General features: G+C 45.5%; 1 protein-coding gene across 3 annotated transcripts in view; it reads left to right on the forward strand.

Annotated features, from left to right (window-relative positions):
* Positions 1-26,874, forward strand: part of LOC123752012 (protein Shroom) — a 428,159-nt gene that overhangs the window by 338,269 nt on the left and 63,016 nt on the right. For 2 of the 3 annotated variants that reach the window (XM_069332265.1, XM_069332277.1), the window contains one exon: positions 5,649-6,335. The exons of the other annotated variant lie outside the window; for it this stretch is intronic. In XM_069332265.1, coding sequence (XP_069188366.1) covers positions 5,649-6,335 — 687 coding nt within the window. The remainder of the gene's footprint in view (positions 1-5,648; positions 6,336-26,874) is intronic. 3 annotated transcript variants of the gene reach the window in all.

The raw sequence follows: 26,874 nt of genomic DNA on the forward strand, positions 1-26,874 counted from the left end.
GGGCAAGTAGCACGGGCTATGGTGAGCCCGTAGTGGACTTACCTGGCACAGGAGCGGGGCTATAACTTGATAACAACCGAGTACAATTGCTAGCTTTATATATATCTCATGTCTCCTCTCCCTTATTTTTTTTAGTGTGGTTAGATCAAGCTTCAATATATATATATATATTTTTTTGCACCCTTCTTAACGTAATTCTGGGACTAACCTAGCATGTGCCTTTTTTAAGCTTCCGTATGTGCCTCTGAACACAATGAATCCGATGCATTACATACTCTAGGACTGTACAGTGTTCTACGGGGTCACCATAGCCCGTGCTACTTGAAACTTTTTGTTCCAAGTAGCAAATCTTCAACAACAACAACATGCACAGTGTTCTGAATTTCTTCAATAGGTTTTCTGAAGTCAGTCGTGATGTTCACTAGTGTTACATCCTATTTATGTGAACCACTGGTTGAAGACGCTGTTGTATATGTACACCTGTAGTTTGATTTACCTTAGTGATAGGTAAATCACGTTAAATTTAAATTAAATTTAAATTTAAAATTTAAATTTAAATTAAATAGTCAATGAACCGCGATTTCATTGCATATATATACATTGGCTTCATGTTTCCAACAGCCGGAATTAGTGTGCCGTTAGGTCTTGGGACCCCACACATCCCGGGAGGCTAAAGATGGTCCCCTTAGGGGACTGAATTTTGGTCCTCGTGGGGGACCACCTTTAGCTATTGTGGCGGCCGGTGGCGGCGCGTGACGCCTGGCGGGAAGGCCATACGGGACTAGTTTTTTGGTTCTAATCTCGTTTCTGTTTTTAACTGTCACAGTTCCTCAGTCTTATGTCTTGTTGCCCTTCTTTTTCTTTTGCTATAACGTGTTGTTTCAACGTCGACAGGCGGCGTCTGTTCTTCTTTCTTCAATTCTACAATTGGTACTGCCAGTTATTTTGTATTTTCTTCTGTTTAATAGGGAAAGAATTCACTGGATTCAAGTACCGAGTAAACAACATTGGAATGACTTAATCTGATTCTACAAACGATCTGGGATTTCTGGCGACTAGGGATTTAAACCCAAGAAAACAAGGCATAGCAGTGGGAAGTAAGGTGACTGGGATTAATATCTTAAAGCATTAATAATAATAGTCAATGAATCTGCCTAGTCAGAAACCGGGCCGCGGAGACATTGATCCTCGGAACCATCTCGAGGTGTTCTTCAACGTTATCTTACTCTAACCTCAAGATAACCTACTCTTACGGGCTATTCATGCCCGTGCCACCTCTAGGGTGGCTTAATCTTCGTCAATGAATTATCTTGCCTCGGTAGAACTCTCGAAATCCTCTTCAGGTATGTTCCAGGTATATCTTGACCTTGTGAGACACCGCTTTGCTTATCTTCATCTTGAGACAACACTGTTCACGGACAAGGATTGTATTGTATGTAAATTGTCAAGTATACAAAGAGCCAGTTAATCCCAGGGGGAAACAGTCATCTTCCATATGTAAAGGTCGGAATAAAACTTAATTTACACCCCTGGAAAGACGTGGGAAATAAGACGTGGGAAATGAGCCGTGGGGAATTAAGACGTGGGGAATTAAGACGTGGGGAATTAAGACGTGGGGAATTAAGACGTGGGAAATGAGACGTGGGGATTAAGACGTGGGGAATTAAGACGTGGGGAATTAAGACGTGGGAAATGAGACGTGGGGATTAAGACGTGGAGAATTAAGACGTGGGGAATTAAGACGTGGGGAATTAAGACGTGGGGGAATTAAGACGTGGGGAATTAAGACGTGGGAAATGAGACGTGGGGATTAAGACGTGGGGATTAAGACGTGGGGAATTAAGACGTGGGGAATTAAGACGTGGGGAATTAAGACGTCAGAAATAAGACGTCAGAAATAAGACGTCAGAAATATTACCTATATTAATATTACTACTATTACTATTATTAATAGTATTATTAAGGGTCTCGGTAGTACAGTCGGGTTCGTTCTCGACGCACAATCGAGAATCCCGGGTTCGAATCCCGGGCGGGACAGAAAGGATTGGGCACATTTCCTTTCACCTAATGCATTCGTTCACCTAGCAGTAAGTATAGATACCCAAGGCGTTAGTCGGCTTGTTGCATCCTGGGCGGGGTCAGTAATTCGACCTTGGGAAGGGAGGGACCTCGATATAAAACTACCGTGTATGTATAAACTCTGGCTACCTGTCCCCAGACACATTGAATTATTATTATTAATTGCAGTGAGGTATGGCTGACTTAAAATTCTGAAGGAGTATACCCTTGATTTTCCGTTCTCGCAGGGCGATCAAACACAGAAAACGTTAACGGTAGACTCTCTTATTTTAATCGTATTCTTGTCTGTTCACCACAATTGTGGTTGAGGGTGTTGAACCTTTTTTTTTGGCTTGGGTTCCACTTCTTAATTTTTAATCAGCTGATATACAGGTTCCTGAGCCTATTGGGCTATATTATATCTACATATGAAGCTGCATATACATATACATATCTGCCCGAAACGCTTTGCGTAATAGTGGCTTTAGGCATTGTATGTACTAGCTCTATCTATAAAGCCAACAAACTTTGTAAAATCTCTTTATGTATGTACCTTTGCCTAAATAAAAATTATTAAAAATTATTATTATTATATTATATTATTATTATTATTATTATATACATATGAAGCTGTATATGCTTCAAAGCTGCTTCAAAGCTAAGCTGTTTCCATCACTTAACTCAGTTCGTCCAGTTTGTTAACTTCTTGAACAGTGAACACATTTATGACGATGCCTCTGTGGCTCCGAGGCATGTTAAACAATCTGGCATTGTCCGCCCTATCAATTTCCAAGAGAATTTTGCACGCGGTCAAATTTCCGCAATAGGTACTCTGAGAGAGCTCTCTCCCAGAGTACCTTTTAAGGGTACCTATTAAGGGTTTGGGGTGTAGAAGAACTCCCAAAACCCCATCAAGCAGGATTGGTCTGGGACGCCACGCTGGTCCCACATATTCCAGGATTGGTCTGACGCTTGTGGTAGGTCCTGTGTAGGTCCTGTGTGGTCCTATAAGGTCCTATGAGGTTCTATAAGGTCCTATGAGGTCCTATATATATATGTAGACGGTGAGAGACGGCGCCCCAATTCTGTCATATCACTTCAGATGACAGTTATCTTGCTAGTATACTCTAGCCAGCTGTCAGCCACTCGCCCACACCATGGGTTATCGTATCCTAGGTTATGAAACGGAGGAAAGTGACAACATTTCCCTACTAGCTTAGCAAGATTGTTAACTGCTTAGTTAATGAATTTTGTGGTTCAGTTCCAGAGTTGATTATGTGCTTCTGTAACCTTTTCCACCATCGCCCACGGGATGGGTATGGGGTCCACTACCGCCCACGGGATGGATATGGGACGCATTACCCTCCACGGGATGGGCATGGGGGTGCATTACCGCCCACGGGATGGGTATGGGGGTCCACTACCGCCCATGGGATGGGTATGCACTACCGCCCACGGGATGGGTATGGGGGTCCACTACCGCCCACGGGATGGGTATGGGGTCCACCACCGCCCACGGGATGGGCATGGGGTGGCCCCCTTACTTGGGGTCAATGGTGGTTAATGAAATTGGAACGAAGTGGTATGTTAAGGTCTCACACTCTCACCCATTATGTTCTTGATTGTCCATTGATTATTGTATATAGAAACACTGAGATAAGGACTGTTCCTGAGCAGATAGGCTGAATGTGTCGCAACGGAAAGGTTGATGATATTCTGGGGGGAGATATAAGAATTTTGCACCAAGATTGTAACCTTTTGTTGAATTGTCTGAATGTCTATTGCAAATTTTGACCTAGTCCATAAAATTATTTCTGAGTACGTCTGGTAACATACTACTTGTGTAAAGGAAGAAATGTATATGTTTACCACTCAGACTGTTCGGTAATATGTTTATTGTTTGTCATGTGTGTCTATATATGTATGAACACGTTGTACTGAACGGGGTGAGAATAGCTTGAGCTACCTCATCCCTTTTATGTGTGTTTACACCTCAATAAACTTATTTCAATTTCTATCCGGCACTTAGTGGCTTTTCTCCTACATTCATTTAAAAGATTTCCAATACGACCCGCTTTCCAAAATACCTCAAATCGTTACCAAATCGTGTGAAAGTTAAAAAAAAAAATAAAAAAAAAAAAAATCCGGCTATCAGTCACAACGGCAAGTTAGTTTACACCGGTGGTTCACATCTGGCAGGGACGCCTCGGTAATGGGTTGTTTGGTGGTGTATTGAAGTGTGTGGTTTATAGAGAGAGTGCGTCTTGAGAGAGTCGTTAGGGGCGCGTGGTGCTATCACCGCCCTCCTGCGGGTGACTTGCTTGTAACGCTGGACGTTGCGTCCTTGGTGCGTGAGGGGGGGGGGGGGTGACATTTATTCGATGGGATGGAGTAGCCGGACTTGGAGTCCGTTGATGGTGTTTTAAGTCCTATAGGCAGTGAGGTCCAGTAGGTGCCTTCTTGTTGACAGACAGACAGACACACACACAGACAGACACACAGACAGACACACAGACAGACACACAGACAGACACACAGACAGACACACAGACAGACACACAGACAGACACACAGACAGACACACAGACAGACACACACGAATTCACTTCACTGTTACATAGTCTAGTCCCTGTTTAGTATGGTATTGCTTTGTTTTGTCTAATTACTGACGCCTCCAAAGTATAGAAAATGCATTTTATTCCTTTGAAAGGTTGCCTTGACCGTTGCCTTGACCGTTGCCTTGACAGCTGTGCCTATTACAGCTCTGGGTAAGGAGTCGGCGGCCTCCAAGACATCTTCCTTGAGCAGACGACGAGCCACAATAACGTGGCTGAAGATCTGACGACCAGACCACACATCAGATGAGACGACGACATTTCGGTCCGTCCTGGACCGTTATCAAGTCGATTGTCGGACCGAAACGTCGTCGTCTGATCTATTGGTGTGTGATTTTTAGTCTTCACATCTTCCTTGAGTTGTACTCGAGTTGAGGCAAAAGTTAAAGCGATGTTTTGAGGCGAATGATATCCATTTCCTGTACTTTGGAGTGATAATTAATGAGAAAATAACACATTCTACCCCAGGGACAAAAATTGTGTTACATAGCGAATTGTTACATTTTTTCCCTCGAGGGGAAAGTTCTCGGCAGTTTTTGCCTGCTAATCGTACCTATAAAAATATGTAGATTTTCCCTGTTAAAAGGGTATATTTTTTCTTATGTGTAGTAAATTATACAGTAGTGTGTTGCTTGATGTGTGTGTATTAATTGTATTTCTCATACGGCTTGTGTTGCTATGGTGTGTATATTTAGTGTAGTTTGTTGTGTATTTACAAGGCATTTGATTAATGAGGCTTCTGTGTGTGTTTGTGCTTGATGGGCAGGACAATGTCCAAGCTTTACTGGTAGAGCTGTGAAGAGCAGTAGGCTTTCGGCTAGAGCAGTAGGCTCTCGGCTAGAGCAGTAGGCTCTCGGCTAGAGCAGTAGGCTCTCGGCTAGAGCAGTAGGCTCTCGGCTAGAGCAGTTTGCTCTCGGCTAGAGCAGTAGGCTGTAGCCAGCGCTGTAGTGTTAATGTAGCCATTGTCTGTTTCAGTTCCACCCTCGCCTCCACCCGCGGCCTGGTTGACGGGGGCGGCTCTGACACGCTCCTTACCAACCACATCGACCCGCCCAGACCGCCCTCCTTGCCCCCGCCCACTCACGATGACCCGCCCCCGCGCCCGCCCGAACGCCCGCCCAAAAAGCCAACTTTGCGGTCTCTGTTCCACGGACCGACCGCGGAGGCGGGGTCCAGCCCCACCTCCGCTACCCGCGGTCTCAACACCACCCCGCAGGGGGAGACAGACCTGCGCAGGATAGAAGAATCCGCTACCGAGCTGCGCACTATGTCTCCCGCCCGCCCATATTACTACCGCAAGCCGCCCGCGCCAGATCCTCCCAAGTCTCCTGAAGCCTCTCCCACGGGCGGCATTACCCCAGGCTCCCCCAGACACCCACGCCTCCACGCGTCTCCCACCCACGCCGCCCATCTGGCGCCGCCCACGAGTCCCACCTCCCGCTCCTCCACCCCGGACTTGCCACCGCCTCCGCCCCCGCCTGTCACGGAAGATGAGGTGGTGCCGAGCGACGAGCCTCTGCCACCCCCACCCACGCCCTCGGAGGTGGGCGCCCCACCCACCGAGGCGCCGCCCCTGCCCCCAGACTCCCCCCCGCGGGAGCGTCTGATGGGCACGCCCCCTCCAGCGCCCAGAGACGCCATGAAGACACTCAGTACACCACAGTAAGTACACTCTCGCGTCCTTCTTCCACTCGCCTCTACACACCCCTACACCCCCTAACACCTCTACACCCCTCCTAACACCCCATACACCCCCTCCTAACACCCCTACACCCCCTCCTAACACCCCGACACCCCCTCCTAACACCCCGACACCCCCTCCTAACACCCCGACACCCCATATACCTCCTCCTAACACCCCGACACCCCAATTCCCAAGCTCCACCATCCTCCAATCCACATTTGACATTTTTTTGTGAATGATTGTCATCCATTTTTGTCCTGCATGCCTTTGCTTGATCAATTACATTTTTACTCATTGTTCTTCGCCATCCCGGGGTTGTCTTCTGACGTGTCTTCCCAATTATCATAGTGTCCCGCCCCCCCACAGTCTTGGAAGACATTTAGGACCATTACAGTGACGTCGATATGACCTCGGGGTCAAGGTTCAAGAATTGATGCTCCGCTAGGGGACACTAAAGCCCCGAAATCATCTCAAGAAGATGATGATAAGCCCCCGCTAATCACCCCAATTTGTTACCGAATCAGTCATTTAGTCAACATTTATTCATTCATTTAGTTAGTGCATTGTATTGTATTATAGAGTAGGAACCTTGGAATGGGTTGAGCAATGTTAATGCTGTATTGTCATTGTGGCCAGATAACTCTTGTAGATTGTATAATTGTAATACGTGTATACATGTATTGTTGAGTAGTTGGGAAGGTGAGTAGTTAATAAGGTGAGTAGTGTTGTATGCTTCCCGCCATGAGTGCTGATCGGCACTCACTCGGTAACTCGGAGTGAGTAACTATATGCCTCATCTACATAAATACAAACTTATACTCTCCATTTACTCATTGGTTCTATACACGAAGTCTCCACCACAGCAACATTCGTACCTTCTCTCCTCATGGCCTTATTCACCTGTATGTTGAATAACCTGAGTGACGTCACTCAATATTGGCGTTCAATAATATCAGACCATTCACTCATTGCGTCAGTAACTAGTGAACATTCACCTCTTGTGCAGAAACTGTTCACAGCATTTAACAAGACTACTGTTGTTGTATTTAGATGTAGCTACTGGGAACAAAACGTTCTAAGTAGCACGGGCTATGGAGAGCCCGTAGTGGACTTAACTGGCACAGGAGCGGGGCTGTGTTAACAGGACTCAGGTTGAGGCCGGGCTTGGGGAGTAGAACAACTCCCAGAACCCCATCATGCAGGTAAAATTGTGTCTCCTTGTAGTGCAGGGATCTGCCTTAAGTCACGTTTTAGAACATCCATGGAACACTCCAAAGGAATACAGTTCATACTCACGATGGGGGGGGGGGGTGAATATACGATTCTTTACAGACAAAATCAATTTTTTAATTGAGGTTTTTAGTGCATAATTTACCCATCACGGCTTGAGCAGAGGCTACAGTAATTTTTGTATTGCTATGTGTGTGGATCATGTGATTACGGGAATATATACAATTAATCATTGTATATATTCCGATAGTAATAGTTTATATGGCAATAACCATATAAATGTAAAAAAGCCTTCATACATTTCAATCTATTAATCTGCGTTTTATACGTGATAAGGTATATATCAGGATCAGATACTCTTTGAGTGCTTAGTACTGTATTGTTTAATATAGTATTGTATTATAGATAAATCAATATAAAGCAATATTGATTAAAGCACTCGATGCAAATTGAGTTTGTTGCAGTGTAGCACTTAAGTGTGACTTGTGAAGGTAGATGCGGCAGATAAGCGGACACACGGGTTACAGATTGAAAGATAATCACCAGGAGCCAGATTCACGAAACAGTTAAGCAAGCACTTACGAACCTGTCCATCTTTCCTCAATCTCTGGCGGCTTTGTTTACAAATATTAAACAGTTAATGAGCTCAGAAGCACCAGGAGGCTGTTTATAACAATAACAACAGTTGATTGGCAAGTTTTCATGCTTGTAAACTGTTTAATAAATGTAACCAAAGCCGTCAAAGATTGAGGAAAGATGTACACGTTCGTAAGTACCTGCGTAACTGCTTCGTGGAATCTGTCCCCAGGAAATACGAAGATCGTAGAGCGCTCTCGTGATACATTATATATTCTCTCAAGAGATATATAGGAGCCGGTCGGCCGAGCGGACAGCACGCTGGACTTGTGATCCTGTGGTCCTGGGTTCGATCCCAGGCGCCGGCGAGAAACAATGGGCAGAGTTTCTTTCACCCTATGCCCCTGTTACCTAGCAGTAAAATAGGTACCTGGGTGTTAGTCAGCTGTCACGGGCTGCTTCCTGGGGGTGGAGGCCTGGTCGAGGACCGGGCCGCGGGGACACTAAACGCCCCGAAATCATGTCAAGATAACGTCAAGATAAGATGTAATTCATCTTGAGTATGTGTTGAATATCCGCGCGCGTCACGTTTTCAAGGTGGATATTTTGCGCGTCTGAATCTATACATATTAGAATAAGTGTCTTACTTTTGAAGGTAAAAAAAATGCCGTTATATTAAAAAAAAACTGTGTAGGTATTTTCACTGTGATATCTAGACAAATTGTGAATATATAACTGAAGGAAAAATGTGGAGGAAAACACGTTAAAATTTAGTCCTTACAAGATTTTGTGGTAATAGTTGGTTAGTAGACTGACTGGAGAAGCGAGGTACGGTACCAAGAATTAGTCCCCCAAAACGGTAAGTGGGAAGCCTAGTGCTGTTTATCTTCAGTGTGACAGGAAGCCTAGTGCTGTTCATCTTCAGTGTGGTGGGAAGCCTAGTGGTGCTCATCTTCAGTGTGACAGGAAGCCTAGTGCTGCTCATCTTCAGTGTGACAGGAAGCCTAGTGCTGCTCATCTTCAGTGTGACAGGAAGCCTAGTGCTGCTCATCTTCAGCGTAGCAGCAAGCCTAGCGTCATTCATCTTCAGCACAGCAGGACCTTAGGAGTGAGCGGACCACTGACCAAGCATATCTCTAAGACATTACTCCCGGGACCCGCCTACAGCAGCCTGTGTCCTGGACTGTGGCTAAGGACTCTATTATATCCTACGTGCTTTTTCTCACTGTTATTTTTTGGTCCGAAAATTTGTGAGAAAATCTGTCGAGTGGAGGTTGTCGTGAGCTGCCGAGGGTGACATATTCACATCAGACATTTTCATATTATCATTGGTGACTACTTCCTGATTGGGTGCAGCGGCTGTGGTTCCTGCTCAACTGATTGGCACATGATGCTGATTGGTATGATCTCTCCACCTGGCACAGAAACTGCGTTGTTGTTATAGATTCAGCTACTCGGAACAGAAAGTTTCAAGTAGCACGGGCTATGGTGAGCCCGTAGTGGACTTACCTGGCACAGGAGCGGGGCAAGTAGCACGGGCTATGGTGAGCCCGTAGTGGACTTACCTGGCACAGGAGCGGGGCAAGTAGCACGGGCTATGGTGAGCCCGTAGTGGACTTACCTGGCACAGGAGCGGGGCAAGTAGCACGGGCTATGGTGAGCCCGTAGTGGACTTACCTGGCACAGGAGCGGGGCAAGTAGCACGGGCTATGGTGAGCCCGTAGTGGACTTACCTGGCACAGGAGCGGGGCAAGTAGCACGGGCTATGGTGAGCCCGTAGTGGACTTACCTGGCACAGGAGCGGGGCAAGTAGCACGGGCTATGGTGAGCCCGTAGTGGATTTACCTGGCACAGGAGCGGGGCAAGTAGCTCGGGCTATGGTGAGCCCCGTAGTGGACTTACCTGGCACAGGAGCGGGGCAAGTAGCACGGGCTATGGTGAGCCCGTAGTGGATTTACCTGGCACAGGAGCGGGGCAAGTAGCACGGGCTATGGTGAGCCCGTAGTGGACTTACCTGGCACAGGAGCGGGGCAAGTAGCTCGGGCTATGGTGAGCCCGTAGTGGACTTACCTGGCACAGGAGCGGGGCAAGTAGCACGGGCTATGGTGAACCCGTAGTGGACTTACCTGGCACAGGAGCGGGGCAAGTAGCACGGGCTATGGTGAACCCGTAGTGAACTTACCTGGCACAGGAGCGGGGCAAGTAGCACGGGCTATGGTGAGCCCGTAGTGGACTTACCTGGCACAGGAGCGGGGCAAGTAGCACGGGCTATGGTGAGCCCGTAGCGGACTTACCTGGCACAGGAGATGTGAGGAACTGCATTTCTGTCGTAGCTTTTATTCATGCATGACCTTCAGAGGTGTGTGCAACTTTTCGTTAGATTTGGTTGAACTTTAAAAGTATTCTTGAGTATATTGGCGTCCCAGAAGTGGTATACGGTCTTGCAATGTCCTATAATATTGAGTATTCTATCCTGAAGTCTCCCATATTGGGGTATACTGTCCTCAAGTGTCCCAAATTGAGTTTACTGTCCATTTCCTGTTTTGAGTATACTGTTACCCAGTGTCCTGTATTGAGTATACTGTTACCAGTGTCCTATAATGAGTATACTGACTCCCAGGTTCCCCGTAATGAGGATTCGGGTTCCTAGAGCCCCACCTCTTTAATGTCCCAAGCGAAACATACGTACCTGTGCTCAGCAGTCAAATTACACGCAGTGTCCCAAGCAGAACATACTCATCTGTGTCCCCCACGGAGTATAATCATCTTCCCGGCTCCTATGTCAGAGTATAATCACTCCCTCCCCCCACTCCCTACCTCGTACAAAGGACCGAATAGTCTTGGTCGAAATAGAAAATAGAACGAAACGACTTTGGACGTTTTTGAAAGAGTGATTAGGAATCAAATTTCCAGTTTTATGGAAAATAATGAAGTTCAGAACCCAGGGTAAGATCATGTCTCTCACAGTTATTTAACAGTGAAAGAATCACAGAAGCCTTAGAGGAAAAGCAAAATGCAGATGTTGTATACATAGATTTCGCAAAGGCATTCGACAAATGTGACCATGGAGTGATAGCCCATAAAATGAGACAAATAGGAATAACGGGTACAGTGGGGGCGTTGGATTTTCAACTTTCTGGCAAACAGAATGCAGTGAGTGACGGTCAATCAAGTAAGATCAAGCCCAAGTGCAGTGAAAAGTTGTGTACCCCAGGGCACAGTCCTTGCACTACTGCTATTCTCATTCTTATCTCTGATATAGACAAAAATATTAGACACAGCTTCGTGTCATCCTTTGCAGATACAAAAATCAGCATAAAAATTGCCACTGTAGAAGACACTGAAAAACTACAGGCAGATATATATATATATATATATATATATATATATATATATAAATATATATATATATATATATATATGTCGTACCTAATAGCCAGAACGCACTTCTCAGCCTACTATTCAAGGCCCGATTTGCCTAATAAGCCAAGTTTTCATGAATTAATGTTTTTTCGTCTACCTAACCTACCTAACCTAACCTAACCTAGCTTTTTTTGGCTACCTAACCTAACCTTACCTATAAATATAGGTTAGGTTAGGTTAGGTAGGGTTGGTTAGGTTCGGTCATATATCTACGTTAATTTTAACTCCAATAAAAAAAAATTGACCTCATACATAGAGAATAGGGTAGCTTTATCATTTCATAAGAAAAATATTATAGTAAATATATTAATTCAGGAAAACTTGGCTTATTAGGCAAATCGGGCCTTGAATAGTAGGCTGAGAAGTGAGTTCTGGCTACTAGGTACGACATATATATATATATATATATATATATATATATATATATATATATATATATATATATATATATATATATATATAAAGTATTCAATTAGGCAACTGGAAATAACATGTTTAACGTTGATAAGTTCCAGGTACCGAGTTACGGTGGAAATGTTAAACGAAACACAGAGTACAGGATACAATCAGATCTACTCATAGAAAGAAAGCAACATGAAAAAGATCTGGGAATTATGATGTCTGACGACCTGATATTTAGCGATCATAAGCGAGCAAATATAGCGGCGGCCAGGAAAATGATAAGATGGATTATGAAAACGTTCAAATCCAGGGATATCACAGCAATGCTAACACTTTAAATCACTGGTGCTGTTCCGTCTTAAGTATAGCTCGGTACTTACTTCCCCTTTCAGAGCAGTGGAGATCTCTGAACTAGTGGAAATATTTTTGCAAGAAGTGCCGGACAAACCAGGTTGTAGTGGGTATGTGGAGCCTGCGAGCCGCTCCAAGCAATAGCCTATTGGACCAAGTTATCACACAAGCTGAGCCTGGCCTCAGGCTCGGGGAGTAGAAGAACTCACGAAACACACTCCAGGTATGCTCCAGGTCTCATCAGATTCCTTGTACTGTACATCATTCCTGGATAATCCGTTGTTGCGCCACAAGTCAGTTCACCTGTCTCACCCTCCACAACTCCCCTCCCACCTCTCACACCCCCTCTATTGCACCTCCCTCCACCCTCCCCTTGTACCTCCTTCTGGATCACTTGCTCCAAGGAGTGCCAAGCTCCTTCAGGAATTGTGGTGTTGGAAGGGAAAAATTGATGTTTAAAAGTGATCCCTACAACAAAGGTACAAAATCCCGACGTGGTTACCTTTGCAGGCAGCGGGGAGCAGGGGGTCGGCTGGGAACGTTCAGGCGACCAGTCCACGTTGGTGTCTCAGTGTGTGTGGAGGTGCTGGCGATCTGCTCCTCTGTGTTTGCAGATATTATTTATATATTATTTAGTGGTTTTTGCAGAAATAAATCTAGTTTGATATGAGCTCCAAGGCTATGTCTGCATCTGCTTATGTTTCTCTGATACGTCGTTTTGAAATTTGAAAACGTGGGTTTGCTCGAAGTGTCAGTCAGTCCCTGTAACCTTTACCTTAGGTCAATGTGTGATAACAGAACTGCCAGTGACATTATCTTCGTTACCTACATTGTCTCGGTTAATAAGAGGATGTATAAAGGACAAAATGAATTTAAACTGCTGTTATTTTTTTTTAATACAACTGACATCAATAACTTCTGAAAAGGTTATTTACTAAAAAGTGATTTGTGAAAGACAATTTTTCATCAAATTGCTTGTGCAATTTGACGAAAAATTGCACAAGCAATGCGTTGGCTGTTGAGTTGATAATGTTGGGTAGGCCAAGAGGGTGAGGTTAGTCATTGGGGTTATGGCTATGTGGGCTAACCAAGACCTCTTGTAGGTGTTATTCACGTGTATGTCGCTGTTCATGCACGTATCCCCCACTGCCTACGTGCATGCCGCTGTTCATGCACGTGCCTACACGTCTGCAGTTGCTCCCGTTCCTTCCCCCTCGACCTCCTTCCACGTGAATGGCTGACCTTTGACCTTCCCACCAACCAACCAACCACGTCTCTTCAAGACCATATGGTCGCTTGCCATGTTCACGTTTCGTTAATCTGGTCTACATTATTCGCCCTCTCTTCACACGGCTTTTCAGTTTCACCCCTTTTGTCTGCACCTGTTTGCTCCATCTTCTCGTATATCAAATTTCTTTTCGTGCTCACTCCATTCCCCTCCCACCTGTCACGTCTCCCGTTCCTTGAGAACCCGCATCACCGCGTTTTTAAAATTGAATTGAGTTCGGCCTTGGTTTTTTTTTTTAACCCAATGCGGGGTAAGGTTTAATCTGCGTGGGCAAGGCGTAAGCAGCTGCGTGTGTTGGGGTTCTATTTAAAAACTGATTTTGGCCAAATAGGCATACCATAAGTTTATTAATGTAGTTTATTATCGACCCTATGCTCGTGGGCAATGTCGGAAAGGTTCCATTCACATAATGGGGGCTGAGGAATTGCAGCCTTGTGTTCTGAAGGCATTTTTATTTGTAGTGAAAAGTTAGTTTTAATTTTCCTCAAAACTGTCAATAAAGGGTAGAAGACTTAACTACAGCACGTTGTTTTTACAATGGTGGTGAGACCAGCAAGTTAAGACACGTGTAGACCGAGTCGGGTAACACGCAGAATGTGCACTGTATAGTAGGAAAAGTTGAGATACTTTGTTAGGAGTCTTGAAGTCTGTAAAATATTGGGTTTTGTCACATTGCTGCTGGTGACGTAAGATGTGTGAATAGTTTTGCTAGCAGTTTATATTTGGCCATACATCTTCTTCTTGAGATGATTTCGGGGCTTTTTAGTGTCCCCGCGGCCCGGTCCTCGACCAGGCCTCCATCCCCAGGAAGCAGCCCGTGACAGCTGACTAACACCCAGGTACCTATTTTACTGCTAGGTAACAGGGGCATAGGGTGAAAGAAACTCTGCCCATTGTTTCTCGCCGGCCCCTGGGATCGATTCCAGGACCACAGGATCACAAGTCCAGCGTACTGTCCGCTCGGTCGACCGGCTCCCATATACATCAGCAGGGCTACCCTTCAACGTTCTTAGATCCTCGTGTTCTTAGACCCTCGTGTTCTTAGACCCTCGTGTCTTCAGGTTAGGCACTGTTAGGCGGTGTCTCTCCCCCCCACCTTCTGATAGTTTCCTTGAGTGAGCACAACTACAAAAGTATTGCCTTTATATGGTTGCTTGTGTTTAGTAAGATATCGAGGGATCTAGTCAAGGATTTCCTGTGGTGGTTAATTTGTTGACTAATAGAAGGTTTCTTTGTGTAGTTAGGATAATGGTGGTAGTTGTAGGTAGAGATCATAAGGTTGTAGACAACTGGCCACAAGAATCTGGGTGATTTAATAGGTTGCTCCCCAGCAGAGTAGAAGTAGGCAAAAAATAAGAAATGTAGCCTCTCTGACTCTCGCAAGTCAAGCCTGGCCTCGGGCCGGGCTTGGGGAGTAGAACTACTCCCAGAACCCCATCAACCAGGTATCAACCAGGTAGCCTTTGTATGAATTATGTGGTTAGTAGAGCATGCCGTCTCCTACCCAATACCTACATACGGATCCTGGCCTTGCTGGTGTTGGGTGTTTACCACTTATGAGCTTCGTGGAGAAGAGAACGTTAAATTACAACCATAATCAATGTCCTTTGACGAGAAACTCTCAGAAGAATTCGCGGAAACTTCACATTAAGCATGACCCCACTCCTGTTGTATTATATAATTGTATTACTGTATATAAGTAATCTATAATGACCTGAAACTGGGAACAGTAACAAGTGCAATTATGATTAATAAATTGCTGGCACATTGTTGCTGATAAATTGCTGGCACTATCTTGGTTGATTGTTACTCTTGCAGCACGCCTCGACGGCCAGGATGGCCAAGACAACTAAACTATCTTAATCAAATTTCTCATCATTGATCATTGTCAGCTGAGAACCGTCTCCCCTGCAGTCCATCTGTTCCCTGGACGCAGACATTACTTCTATCCGTAGGTCTTTGCTTGTATTCATCACTGGTAATCAACAGATCTAAGTCTAGATTTTATATGAATAGGAACGTGAGGATCCATTGAACACAAAGTTTTAGAGCAGAATGATGTTATAATCAAGTTATGTACAAAATAGCACATGAACATGTAAGTCCGCTCTCAGCCCTATTTCAGTCTGGTGAAAGCAATTACGTTGCTATCGCTTGGTCCTCCTAACATTCCTTCAAAGTCATTGCTCGTGCTGGTCACTTAGCTTTCCCGTCCAACAACCCGCTTCTCCCATTATAAATCGATTTTCCTCTTAATAGGCGGTCAGTATGGTCCCATTCTGCGATATGTAACCTTTCCCTCGTTTTTTTCCTCCTCGCTGTGTTGACAACGATTCTTTTCACTCCCACTAAGTGTGTTGAAGTCTCGAGTTCTTTAAGACTTACCTAATTCATATCTCAGCTTACGGGATATTCATGCCCGTTCCACCTCTTGGGTGGCTTAATCTTCATCAATTAATCATATCTCATCGTGTCTATTGCAGCTCTCTGCTTTTCAACGGGAGTATTTTGCACATCCTGTCATGCCTCCTAGTCTCATATGATGATATTTCCGTGTGCAGATTTGGAACCAATACCCCAAATGTTTTCCAATAGTAAATTATTATCTACCATACCTATGCGCTCTAGAGAATACAGATTTAAACATTTATAATCTGTACTAGTAGTTGTGATGTTTTATCGAGTAGATTCCAGTAGTAAAAGATCTTTGCACGCTCTCCAGGTCAGCAATTTCTCCTTACTTGAAAGGTTCTTGTTAGCCAACCTGTTGTGACAGCTACTTTATTGTGTTCTTTGAAAGTAAAGTCTTCCGACATGATTTCTCCTAAATCCTTTACATTGCTAGCCTAGGACACCGGAATTACATCTATCGGTCACTAGGCTATCAAATCCCATTTCTTTTATTAATTTAGTATCATGCTTCTCCCTCCAGTCTTTGCCCCGAAGCCAAAAGTATAATCTCTCCTCAGACTTGCCTTGTATAATAATCTTTGGCCCTTTGTTTTTTTGCCTTGTTCTCATTCCAACTTGTTTTCATCTTCCGTTCTCATTTTACCTCGCCACCCCGTTATTGTGCACTCTGCCTTCTCGTGACGCTAGGCTCTCATCTCGCACTTACCCGAGTGCACACCATTGTATATTTTGAATGCAGACTCAATGAGAGTCTGCACTCAATCAGTAAATGAGAGGGGCAAGAGGGAATCACAGGAGGGTCGGCGGTTCGTAGGGAAACAGATGCAGAAGTCTGTGGAAATATCTGTTAAATGACGGAAGGTTGCTAGTTTTAATGAAAGGAAGTTGTGAACTTTCATTAAAGGAAATCTCAGGTTTTGGTTAAATTAAATTACAAGTTCCACTTAGAACTTGCGGATGCTGTCAAAACACTTTAATTTAAATAAGCTGCATGCGTGAACGTAGTAACAAAGAGATTGCAACCTTCAGATATAACTTGATGAATTCTTATCTTTATCTAATAGCAGTAAATATTGCATGTGTATTTTGGAATACTACTAACGATATTACACACAGAGATCACACTAACGTGATGCATCAAATGAACAAATCCACAAGGGCCGTGACGAGGATTCGAACCTGCGTCCGGGAGCATCCCAGACACTGCCTTAATCGACTGAGCTACGACAGGGTAAAAGCGTTGAAACCGAAGTTCTACTGAACGTACTGGATCCCGTAGCCTTTGGAGAGTTTGTGCCTCGGAGAGGCTACGGGATCCAGTAAGTTCAGTAGAACTTCGGTTTCAACTCTTTAACCCTGTCGTAGCTCAGTCGATTAAGGCAGTGTCAGGGATGCTCCCGGACGCAGGTTCGAATCCTCGTCACGGCCCTTGTGGATTTGTTCACTACTAACGATAGTTATAACCAGTTAGATTGTCCATAGATATTATCAAAGAATATCTAAACAAAAAATGTTGGAAAGCTTCGCTAGCAAAGTAAAATGATGCGTGAACACAGAGTCGTAGTGGAGATCACTGTGATGTCTAAGATGTTTGGCAGCTGGTGACTTCAAGGTGACGGTGGGAAGGACAAGGGGGTGGCTGGTGATTTATAGCTCGCTTAGTTTGGCCTGATAGAAAGCAGACATCATATGTCAGTGGTGAAGGCAAGTGTGTTTTATAACGCAAGGTTTAAATGTTTGGAAGCGCGTGGAAAGGCAGAGAATACAGGTAACAATATGTTTGGCTTTCAGGTTTCTTGTATCATGTTTCGTAAATGTGCAAATAATGACACGTTGTTGCTGCTGTAACTTTTGAGTACAAAAAAAAAACAAGAAACAATTGCAGGTGTAGACAGATGTCGCGGAGAAAAGTCTTAGTCTAAAATTTCAATCGTTTAAGAAGTTTACGCTATTTTTTAGGTCGAGATCAAAGCTGTTGAATAATGAAATCAAAGCCAAAGACTTATTCAAGGTTGCTGCTAGTTAAAAGGTAGCAACAGCTGAATCTTCGGACAATTAAACAGGATACTCGAATGCGAATATTTTTGACTGAAGATTCATACAGCATATTAGAGGAGTGGCTTGCAGTTTGGCCCGAGAGAGAAGCTGTTCACTTCCACCCAGCCTAGTCCATCATCTTTTCACCCCTATGGATAATTTCCAGCAAATTATCTCCAAGATGGGACGGTTCTGGATATACTGGTAAGTCAGTGTGTTTGTTACCAGTATTATTAATTATCCTCACCTATATCTTTGTATTTAGTTTTAAGCTACGAGGAATAAATTGAGCCAATATGCAGGCTTTTTAATCGACGGATGACCATCGTCTTAAGACGGTATGATGTTTCATCTATTGATAGAGTTAAATGGTGGTTGTGTGAAGACGGGTGTCTGGTACCTCTCGCTACGGTGATGATCGCCTGGGGCATTTACCTGAAGATTGTTGAGTATACAATGATGTGCGTATGCCAGGTGCCCCAGCCGGCGGGGAAGTGTGCACAGTACCCCCAAGCACCCAGTACCCCCCGAGCACCCAGTACCCCCCAAGCACCCAGTACCCCCCCAAGCACTCAGTACCCCCCCCAAGCACCCAGTACCCCCTCCCCCAAGCACCCAGTACCCCCCCCAAGCACCCAGTACCCCCCCCAAGCACCCAGTACCCCCCCCCCCCAAGCACCCAGTACCCCCCCAAGCACCCAGTACCCCCCCCCAAGCACCCAGTACCCCCCAAGCACCCAGTACCCCCCCCAAGCACCCAGTACCCCCCAAGCACCCAGTACCCCCCAAGCACCCAGTACCCCCCAAGCACCCAGTACCCCTCAAGCACCCAGTACCCCTCAAGCACCCACCACCCCTGATAGTCTGGTTCCCTGTCCCTGAGAGAACACGGACCTAGAGATTGTGAAAGTAAAAATGTGCTTTTAACCTTGAGAAATCTGCACATACAAGAAGTGTAAAAAGGTATTAATGTTTTGTAAATTAATCCCTTTCAATCAATGGTATACATTTGGACTCGTTTAGATCTAGACACTAATACCTAGCCTCCATATTTCTTTAATAATAATTTTTTCTTTTTCTTTTTTATATTGCGTTTTGTGTCAATAACATCTTGTTGTTATGCATATGATGTTGCAGTGTCACATTTCCTGGTATATTGTGAGTGTAACGGTGTGACACACGTCTCAGCTCTGGGGGTGTGACAGATAAGGAGGTGACAGTTCTGGCAGGGAGGTGTGAAGACGCAGTTATAGAGCCACACCCTTTTTTTTCCCTCCATCTTGTATCGTCTCTGTTCTTTTCTCGTTGGCATGCAGTACGGCACTTGAATAATGATGCCAAGGTATCTCGATAGCCTTGCATACATTAACTGTCAGTTACCCCTCTGGCATTACGCCACGCAAGGCGGGACTTGGATAGGTAGGTATCATCTGTTGGTCTTGGGAGATGTTGATGAGCGCTGGTGGAAAGGTGGTGGTAGGCTAGTTGGCTGGTGGAGAGGGATCGGTGTTCTTGAAGGAATGATAGAGGATAGGTAGCACTGGAGGAGTGGTAGCCTAGGCAAGTGGGATGTTGGAGTGGTGGTGCCTACCTCTCCACCACCCCCCCCCTCTCTAGTGGGGGTGGATGTGGGTTGGTGGCTACCCGCTACCACCCACCTCTAGTGGGGGTGGTTGTGGGTTGGTGGCTGGTAAGTGGCTTACGCCTCACCCGCAGACGATAAGCTGCACAAAAATGATTTCGTCTAAACAATTGCCAGGGGCACTTCAGTTTATTTGTCTCTTGACTTGGCTATTTTTGGAGTATGAAGTGGAGGTGACTGGGATGGCTTTTCTCTGAGGGGGGGCCACTTGTCTCAACCCTACTGCGACCCGTCCTCCTCCTCTCCCACAAGTCCTCTAATTGAGGGCTGGCCACTGGGTAAATATTTACACAGTTTGCAGGGCCTTGACCACAGCTTGCATGATGACAATTCCTTTTCCTCTCTCTCCCCCCTTCCCTTTTGTGTCTCCTTTCCGCCCCGTCATGCCATTCCATCTCGTCCTACCGGTATCTCTTGTGAAGCAATGTACCACAGCCTTGTGCCGTGTAGGCTAGGAAACAGTTCTGGTATGATATAGATATAAAAGAGGGCAAAGGAGGGAACGGGGTACATACAATGGAGTGCCGCAGAGGACTTGTGTAAGCATGTTGTTTATTGCTGCCCGTGCTTGCCAGGCTGTCCTCAGAATACAGGACGTGATCTTGGCGCCATTCCTCGGCGTCATTAATGTACAGGAGCGGTTTACCGTCTACATGGCGAGGTAGCTTGTGTGTAGCCTAGGCTATACGTACGTGTTGCTTAGGCTTTGGTTGTATAGCCTAGGCTTGTCAGCCCGTCCGTCCGTCCGTCCGTCCGTCTATTTCTGATTTTGTCCATTCGCCCCCATCCCCACGCAGTCGTGTAACCTGAGACAAGCAGAAGCAAATGTGGTAAAGTGATGCTAGTTATGGCGCTTGCTTGTCTTGGACCGTCTGGTGCACCTCATAGCGCATTGTCCACTTAATTATGACATAGTGCTTGTGACGGGTCTATTGCTGGTGGTTGGATCTGTGTGTGTGTGTGTGTACTCACCTAGTTGTGTTTGCGGGGGTTGAGCTCTGGCTCTTTGGTCCCGCCTCTCAACCGTCAATCAACAGGTGTACAGATTCCTGAGCCTATTGGGCTCTTATCATATCTACACTTGAAACTGTGTATGGAGTCAGCCTCCACCACATTACTTCCTAATACATTCCATTTGTGTGTGTGTGTGGCAAGCACAACCTAGTTGTGCTTGCGGGGGTTGAGCTCTTGCGGCCCGCCTCTCAACTGTCAATCAACTGGTACTAACTGCTATGTTTTTTCACACACATACACAGGAAGCAGCTCCGTAACAGCTCCCAGGTACCTATTTACTGCTAGGTAACAAGGGCATTCAGGGTGAAAGAAACTTTGCCCATTTGTTTCTGCCTGGTCCGGGAATCGAACCCGGGCCACAGAATTACGAGTTCTGAGTGCTGTCCACAGGAATAGGAATTGGAAAGACTATAGGAAAGACTCCTATAGGAGTCTGGTAGCTATAGCTACCCGTCCTAGCTATAGTCTGGTGGCTATAGCTACCAGACCCCTATATGGGGTAGCACGGGTACCCTATAGGACCCCTCTGGTAGCACAGGGGGTCCTATAGGACCCCTGTGTGTATTTTGGAGGATGTTAATAGCCTTATATAACTAGCAGCAATTGTGATTGGTTAACATTAGTAGTTTTGTTATAATGTGAGTAGTAGCAGTTGTGGACGTAAAAGTAGCAGCAGGAGCAGTACTGAAAATAAAAAAATGAATATACAGGCGACGAGTCACAATAACGAGGCTGAAGTATGTTGACCAGACCACACACTAGAAGGTGAAGGGACGACGACGTTTCGGTCCGTCCTGGACCATTCTCAAGTCGATTAAAAAAAAAATAATAATGTTAGGCTAGACCACCATCTTGCTAATATTCCATTTACGTTGCCTCGGTAATAACGATAATAACAGTACTCGCCTAACAGTAGCAACGGTAGAATTATGTGCCCAACGGAAAAGCAGAGGGGCAAGAAAATGGCAAGAAACCATTTTTGCTTAGATTAGATGGAAAGTCGGCAGGAGACCAGCCATGTTTGCTCGATTATCTGATTTTTGACACTGTAATGATTTCCCCCTCTGTTGCTGCCACGTTGGAGGGGAGGAATTAAGTGGTCAACTTTTTGCTTGGTTTAGTGCTTGCTGTAAGATTAGAGAGAGGCAGAGCGCGCGATAGAGCGCGAAAGAGGGCCAGAGCGCGAAAGAGGGCCAGAGCGCGAAAGAGGGCCAGAGCGCGAAAGAGGGCCAGAGCGCGAAAGAGGGCCAGAGCGCGAAAGAGGGCCAGAGCGCGAAAGAGGGCCAGAGCGCGAAAGAGGGCCAGAGCGCGAAAGAGGGCCAGAGCGCGAAAGAGGGCCAGAGCGCGAAAGAGGGCCAGAGCGCGAAAGAGGGCCAGAGCGCGAAAGAGGGCCAGAGCGCGAAAGAGGGCCAGAGCGCGAAAGAGGGCCAGAGCGCGAAAGAGGGCCAGAGCGCGAAAGAGGGCCAGAGCGCGAAAGAGGGCCAGAGCGCGAAAGAGAGCCAGAGCGCGATAGAGAGCGATAGAGCGCGAGCGATAGAGCGCGAGCGATAGAGCGCGCGCGATAGAGAGCGATAGAGCGCGAGCGATAGAGCGATAGAGCGCGCGAAAGAGAGCGATAGAGAGCGCGAGAAAGAGAGCGATAGAGCGCGCGAGAAAGAGAGCGATAGAGAGCGCGAAACAGTGAGCAGGCGAGAGAAAGGTGGAGGTGCACTTAATACAGAAAGGGGCCAGATTCACGAAGCAGTTACGCAAGCACTTACGAACCCGGGGTCAGATTCACGAAGCAGTTACGCAAGCACTTACGAACCTGTCCATCTTTCTCAAACTTTGGCGGCTTTGCTTACACTTATTAAACAGTTAATGAGCTCCGAAGCACCAGGAGGCTGTTTATAACAATAACAACAGTTGATTTGCAAGTTTTCATGCTTGTAAACTGTTTAATAAATGTAACCAAAGCCGTCAAAGACTGAGGAAAGATGTACACGTTCGTAAGTGCTTGCGTAACTGCTTCCTGAATCTGGCCCCAGACTACTGCTGCTCTATCTTAATGACCTACTGTAAATATATAAGTTTTGAAATAGAACGATCTCTGTAACTAGCTTACATTGTAATTATAAGGTGTGAAGGATAGATGAAATTGTTAATGTAATAATCTAAGATGAGGTCTGATAAAGACCTTTTGTGCCCTCTGTAATGCTTTTTGCGCTACCGCTCGCATGATGAGTATGGGGTGCACAATGAACTAGCCGCCTCCGGCGTCAGCAATAAACAAATCAATCTTAAGTAGCCTGGCCAGCTGGGAGAGCTTACAATGTGATGGTTACCTTGTGATGGTTTCGGGGCTTGGCGTCCCCGCGGCCCGGTCATCGCTCAGGCCTCGTCTACCTAATCCAGACAACACACATTACAAACTGCTAACCTAAGCTACCTACGCACTATTTGTAATGGGAAGTGGAATAGTCGAGTACACACATTCTCGCTCATTCTCTCCAATTCACCAGTCTCCGTGGTGCAGTGGTAAGACACTCGCTTGGCGTTCCGCGAGCGCTTTGTCACGGGTTCGTATCCTGGCCGGGGAGGATTTACTGGGCGCAAATCCTTTTTGAGATATATACAAGAGTTGTTACATTCTTGTACAGCCACTAGTACGCATAGCGTTTCGGGCAGGTCCCTGGAATACGATCCCCTGCCGCGAAGAATCGTTTTTTCATCCAAGTACACATTTTACTGTTGCGTTAAACAGAGGCTACAGTTAAGGATTTGCGCCCAGTAAATCCTCCCCGGCCAGGATACGAACCCATAACATAGCGCTCGCGGAACGCCAGGCGAGTGTCTTACCACTACACCACGGAGACTGTAGCCTTAACTGTAGCCTCTGTTTAACTCAACAGAAAAATGTGTTTCTTGGTTGTAACAACGATTCTTCGCGGCGGGGATCGTATTCCAGGGACCTGCCCGAAACGCTACGCGTACTAGTGGCTGTACAAGAATGTAACAACTCTTGTATATATCTCAAAAAAAAAAAAAAAAAAAAAAAAAAAAGTCAGTGATACCGGTCTGTCAGTCTGTGTTTGTGTGAACACATCTAAACACTTGGGCCAATTTCTGGAGGACGCAGCCTTCAGAAGCTGTCTTACTCCCAGGTACCAATTTACTAGTAGGTGAACAGAGGCTTGAGGTAAAAGGACACGCTGCCAAAGTGTTTCGGCTCCGGCCGGGATTCAAGACTTAGGTCTGAGAATCGAAGTCTATCTTAACTTTTTTTTTCTTCAGGACAAGCTTTGGAATGTTCAGTATCTATCTCGTCGGGTCTTGTCTATCTTTTCTATTTTTCTCTATTTTATTTTTTCAAAGTAGACGAATTTATTTCTATATCTAACCTTGTGTTCTGAGTACGGCTTCTCAGCTCTACCGTTACTCATTGGCCCACTTTTCCTCAGCCGTAGGATACCTGGATGATACCTGGTTGATGGGGTTCTGGGAGTTGTTCTACTCCCCCGGCCCGAGGCCAGGCTTGACTTGTGAGAGTTTGTAACGATTGTTACAGGCTACGTAATTGTAGCCTACGATTGTAGGCTACGGCCCAAATGTCTGCATAGAAACTGATGTGAAAATAGCCAGCCAACAAGAGTGGGGGGCGACGGTTCACTTGCCACAGTGTACGATATTGGTATCTCTGCTCGCGTCCTTGCTAGCCGGCCTCTGCACTTTCACTGTTGGTGGGACCCAGTGGGTTCCCACCTGATTGTGCTTGCGCGAGATCTAACTTCATCTTTGTTCCCACGTCTGAAGCTGGAGTCGACTGGCTTACGGGGCTTCTTAACTATTTCTAATTGTCACAGACCTTTCCTATCAACACTTGAACTGTGTATGGAAGCTCATTCCACCACTTCGACGTAGTGCATTCCATTTATTCGCAACTCTGACATTAAAATAATTTGCAGACGAGGCGTCACAATGACGTGGCTGAAATATGTTGACCAAACCACACACTAGAAATTGAAGGGACGACGATGTTTCGGTCCGTCCTGGACCATTCTCAAGGCGAAACGTCGTCGTCCCTTCACTTTCTAGTGTGTGGTTTGGTCAACATTAAAATAATTTTGTCTAATACATCTATGGCTCAATCTGATACTTGGTTTCCACTTGTGTCCCCATGTTCACGTATAAACCTATCTATATCTAATAGTCTATCGTTGTATCTATATCTAATAGTCTATCGTTGTCTACTCTGCCTATTTCTCTTATGTGGTGATGTCTCGGAGTTTTCTCTTCCACTAACTTGAGACTTAATTATTTTTGTCTTTCCTCCGGTTTTATTCATATTTAGTCTCCACGTGTCCAAGTTACGTGTGATCTTTTACACTGATTTTGTAACGTAACCCTTCCATGTGTGCATGTTTGTGTGTGTCCTAGTTATCCTAACCTAATTGTGCCCCCCTCCCCCCCGCCTCGCTGCACTCTCCCCCACTCCACTCCCCCCCCCACTCCACTCCCCCCCACTCCACTCCCCCCCACTCCACTCCCCCCACTCCACTCCCCCCCCACTCCACTCCCCCCCCCACTCCACTCCCCCCCCCCCACTCCACTCCCCCTCACCCCACTCCACTCCCCCTCACCCCACTCCACTCCCCCTCACCCCACTCCACTCCCCCACTCCACTCCTCCCCCCCCCACTCCACTCCCCCCCCCCCACTCCACTCCCCCCCCCCACTCCACTCCCCCCCCCCACTCCACTCCCCCTCACCCCACTCCACTCCCCCTCACCCCACTCCACTCCCCCTCACCCCACTCCCCTCCTCCCTCTCTTCCCCCCACTTCCCCATCTCCCCCCCCCCCTCACGCACAACTGAAACGATGGGAATTTGCTACTTAGTGCACAAGGTACAATAACTAGGAGGCGAGGCTCTCTGAAGTTTATCCCCCGCCTTCTTTCCCCCCCCCCCCCCCCTCGTAGACAAACCACATAAACCATTAACAATTCCACCCGTTGATGATCGGGTGGATGTTGACAGTGATGGATGGTGGATGTTGACAGTGATGGATGGTGGATGTTGACATTGTACACGGTAACACCTGGATGGTGTTCTATCCCAGCGAGGCAGGAATGTTGTTTTAGACTACAGCCTGAAGGGTCTGTTGTAATAACACACCCTCAGGTTACTCTTAACTTGTGTTAACTTCACCTCACTTTGCCTCTATACAAAAAATTCATATATTGAAAATACACATGATCACGTACATCGAGAAGGCGAGGAGATAAATCAATCATTGACAGTCAAGTTGCCTATAAGAACACACAATTAATTTGAACACGTAGAAAGGCTTATTAGTGAACTTGAGTAAATAATAGAGAACATTTTTTTTTAGTTGATACTCGTTTACAAAGTTTGCAAATATATATATATAATATATATATATATATATATATATAATGTCGTACCTAGTAGCCACAACGTGCTTCTCAGCCAACTATGCAAGGCCCGATTTGCCTAATAAGCCAAGTTTTCCTGAATTAATATATTTTCTCTAATTTTTTTCTTATGAAATGATAAAACTACCCATTTTATTATGTATGAGGTCAAATTTTTTTTATTGGAGTTAAAATTAACGTAGATATATGACCGAACCTAACCAACCCTACCTAACCTAACCTATCTTTATAGGTTAGGTTAGGTAGCCAAAAAAGTTAGGTAGGTTAGGTAGTCGAAAAACAATTAATTCATGAAAACTTGCCTTATTAGGCAAATCGGGCCCTGCATAGTAGGCTGAAAAGTGCGTTCTGGCTACTAGGTACGACATATATATATATATATATATATATATATATATATATATATATATATATATATATATATATATATATATATATATATATATATATATATATGTGTGTGTGTGTGTATATCACGAAAATAAACACGTGATTAAGAATGTGACAATGTCAGACCACGGAGAATTTCCTGTTTCATTTTCCTCCGTGGTCTGACATGGTCATATATATATATATATATATCTAAATTTTATAAATAAATATCATTCATTCCTTCTGAAGATGTATTAATATACGAAAGTACTTAAGGAAATTCCTGTTTCAATTTTTCCCCCTTGGTCTGACAATCGTATTTATAAAATGTGTGTG

Source organism: Procambarus clarkii, chromosome 4 (genome assembly GCF_040958095.1).
Source record: "Procambarus clarkii isolate CNS0578487 chromosome 4, FALCON_Pclarkii_2.0, whole genome shotgun sequence".
In the NCBI taxonomy this organism is placed as follows: Eukaryota; Metazoa; Arthropoda; class Malacostraca; order Decapoda; family Cambaridae; genus Procambarus; species Procambarus clarkii.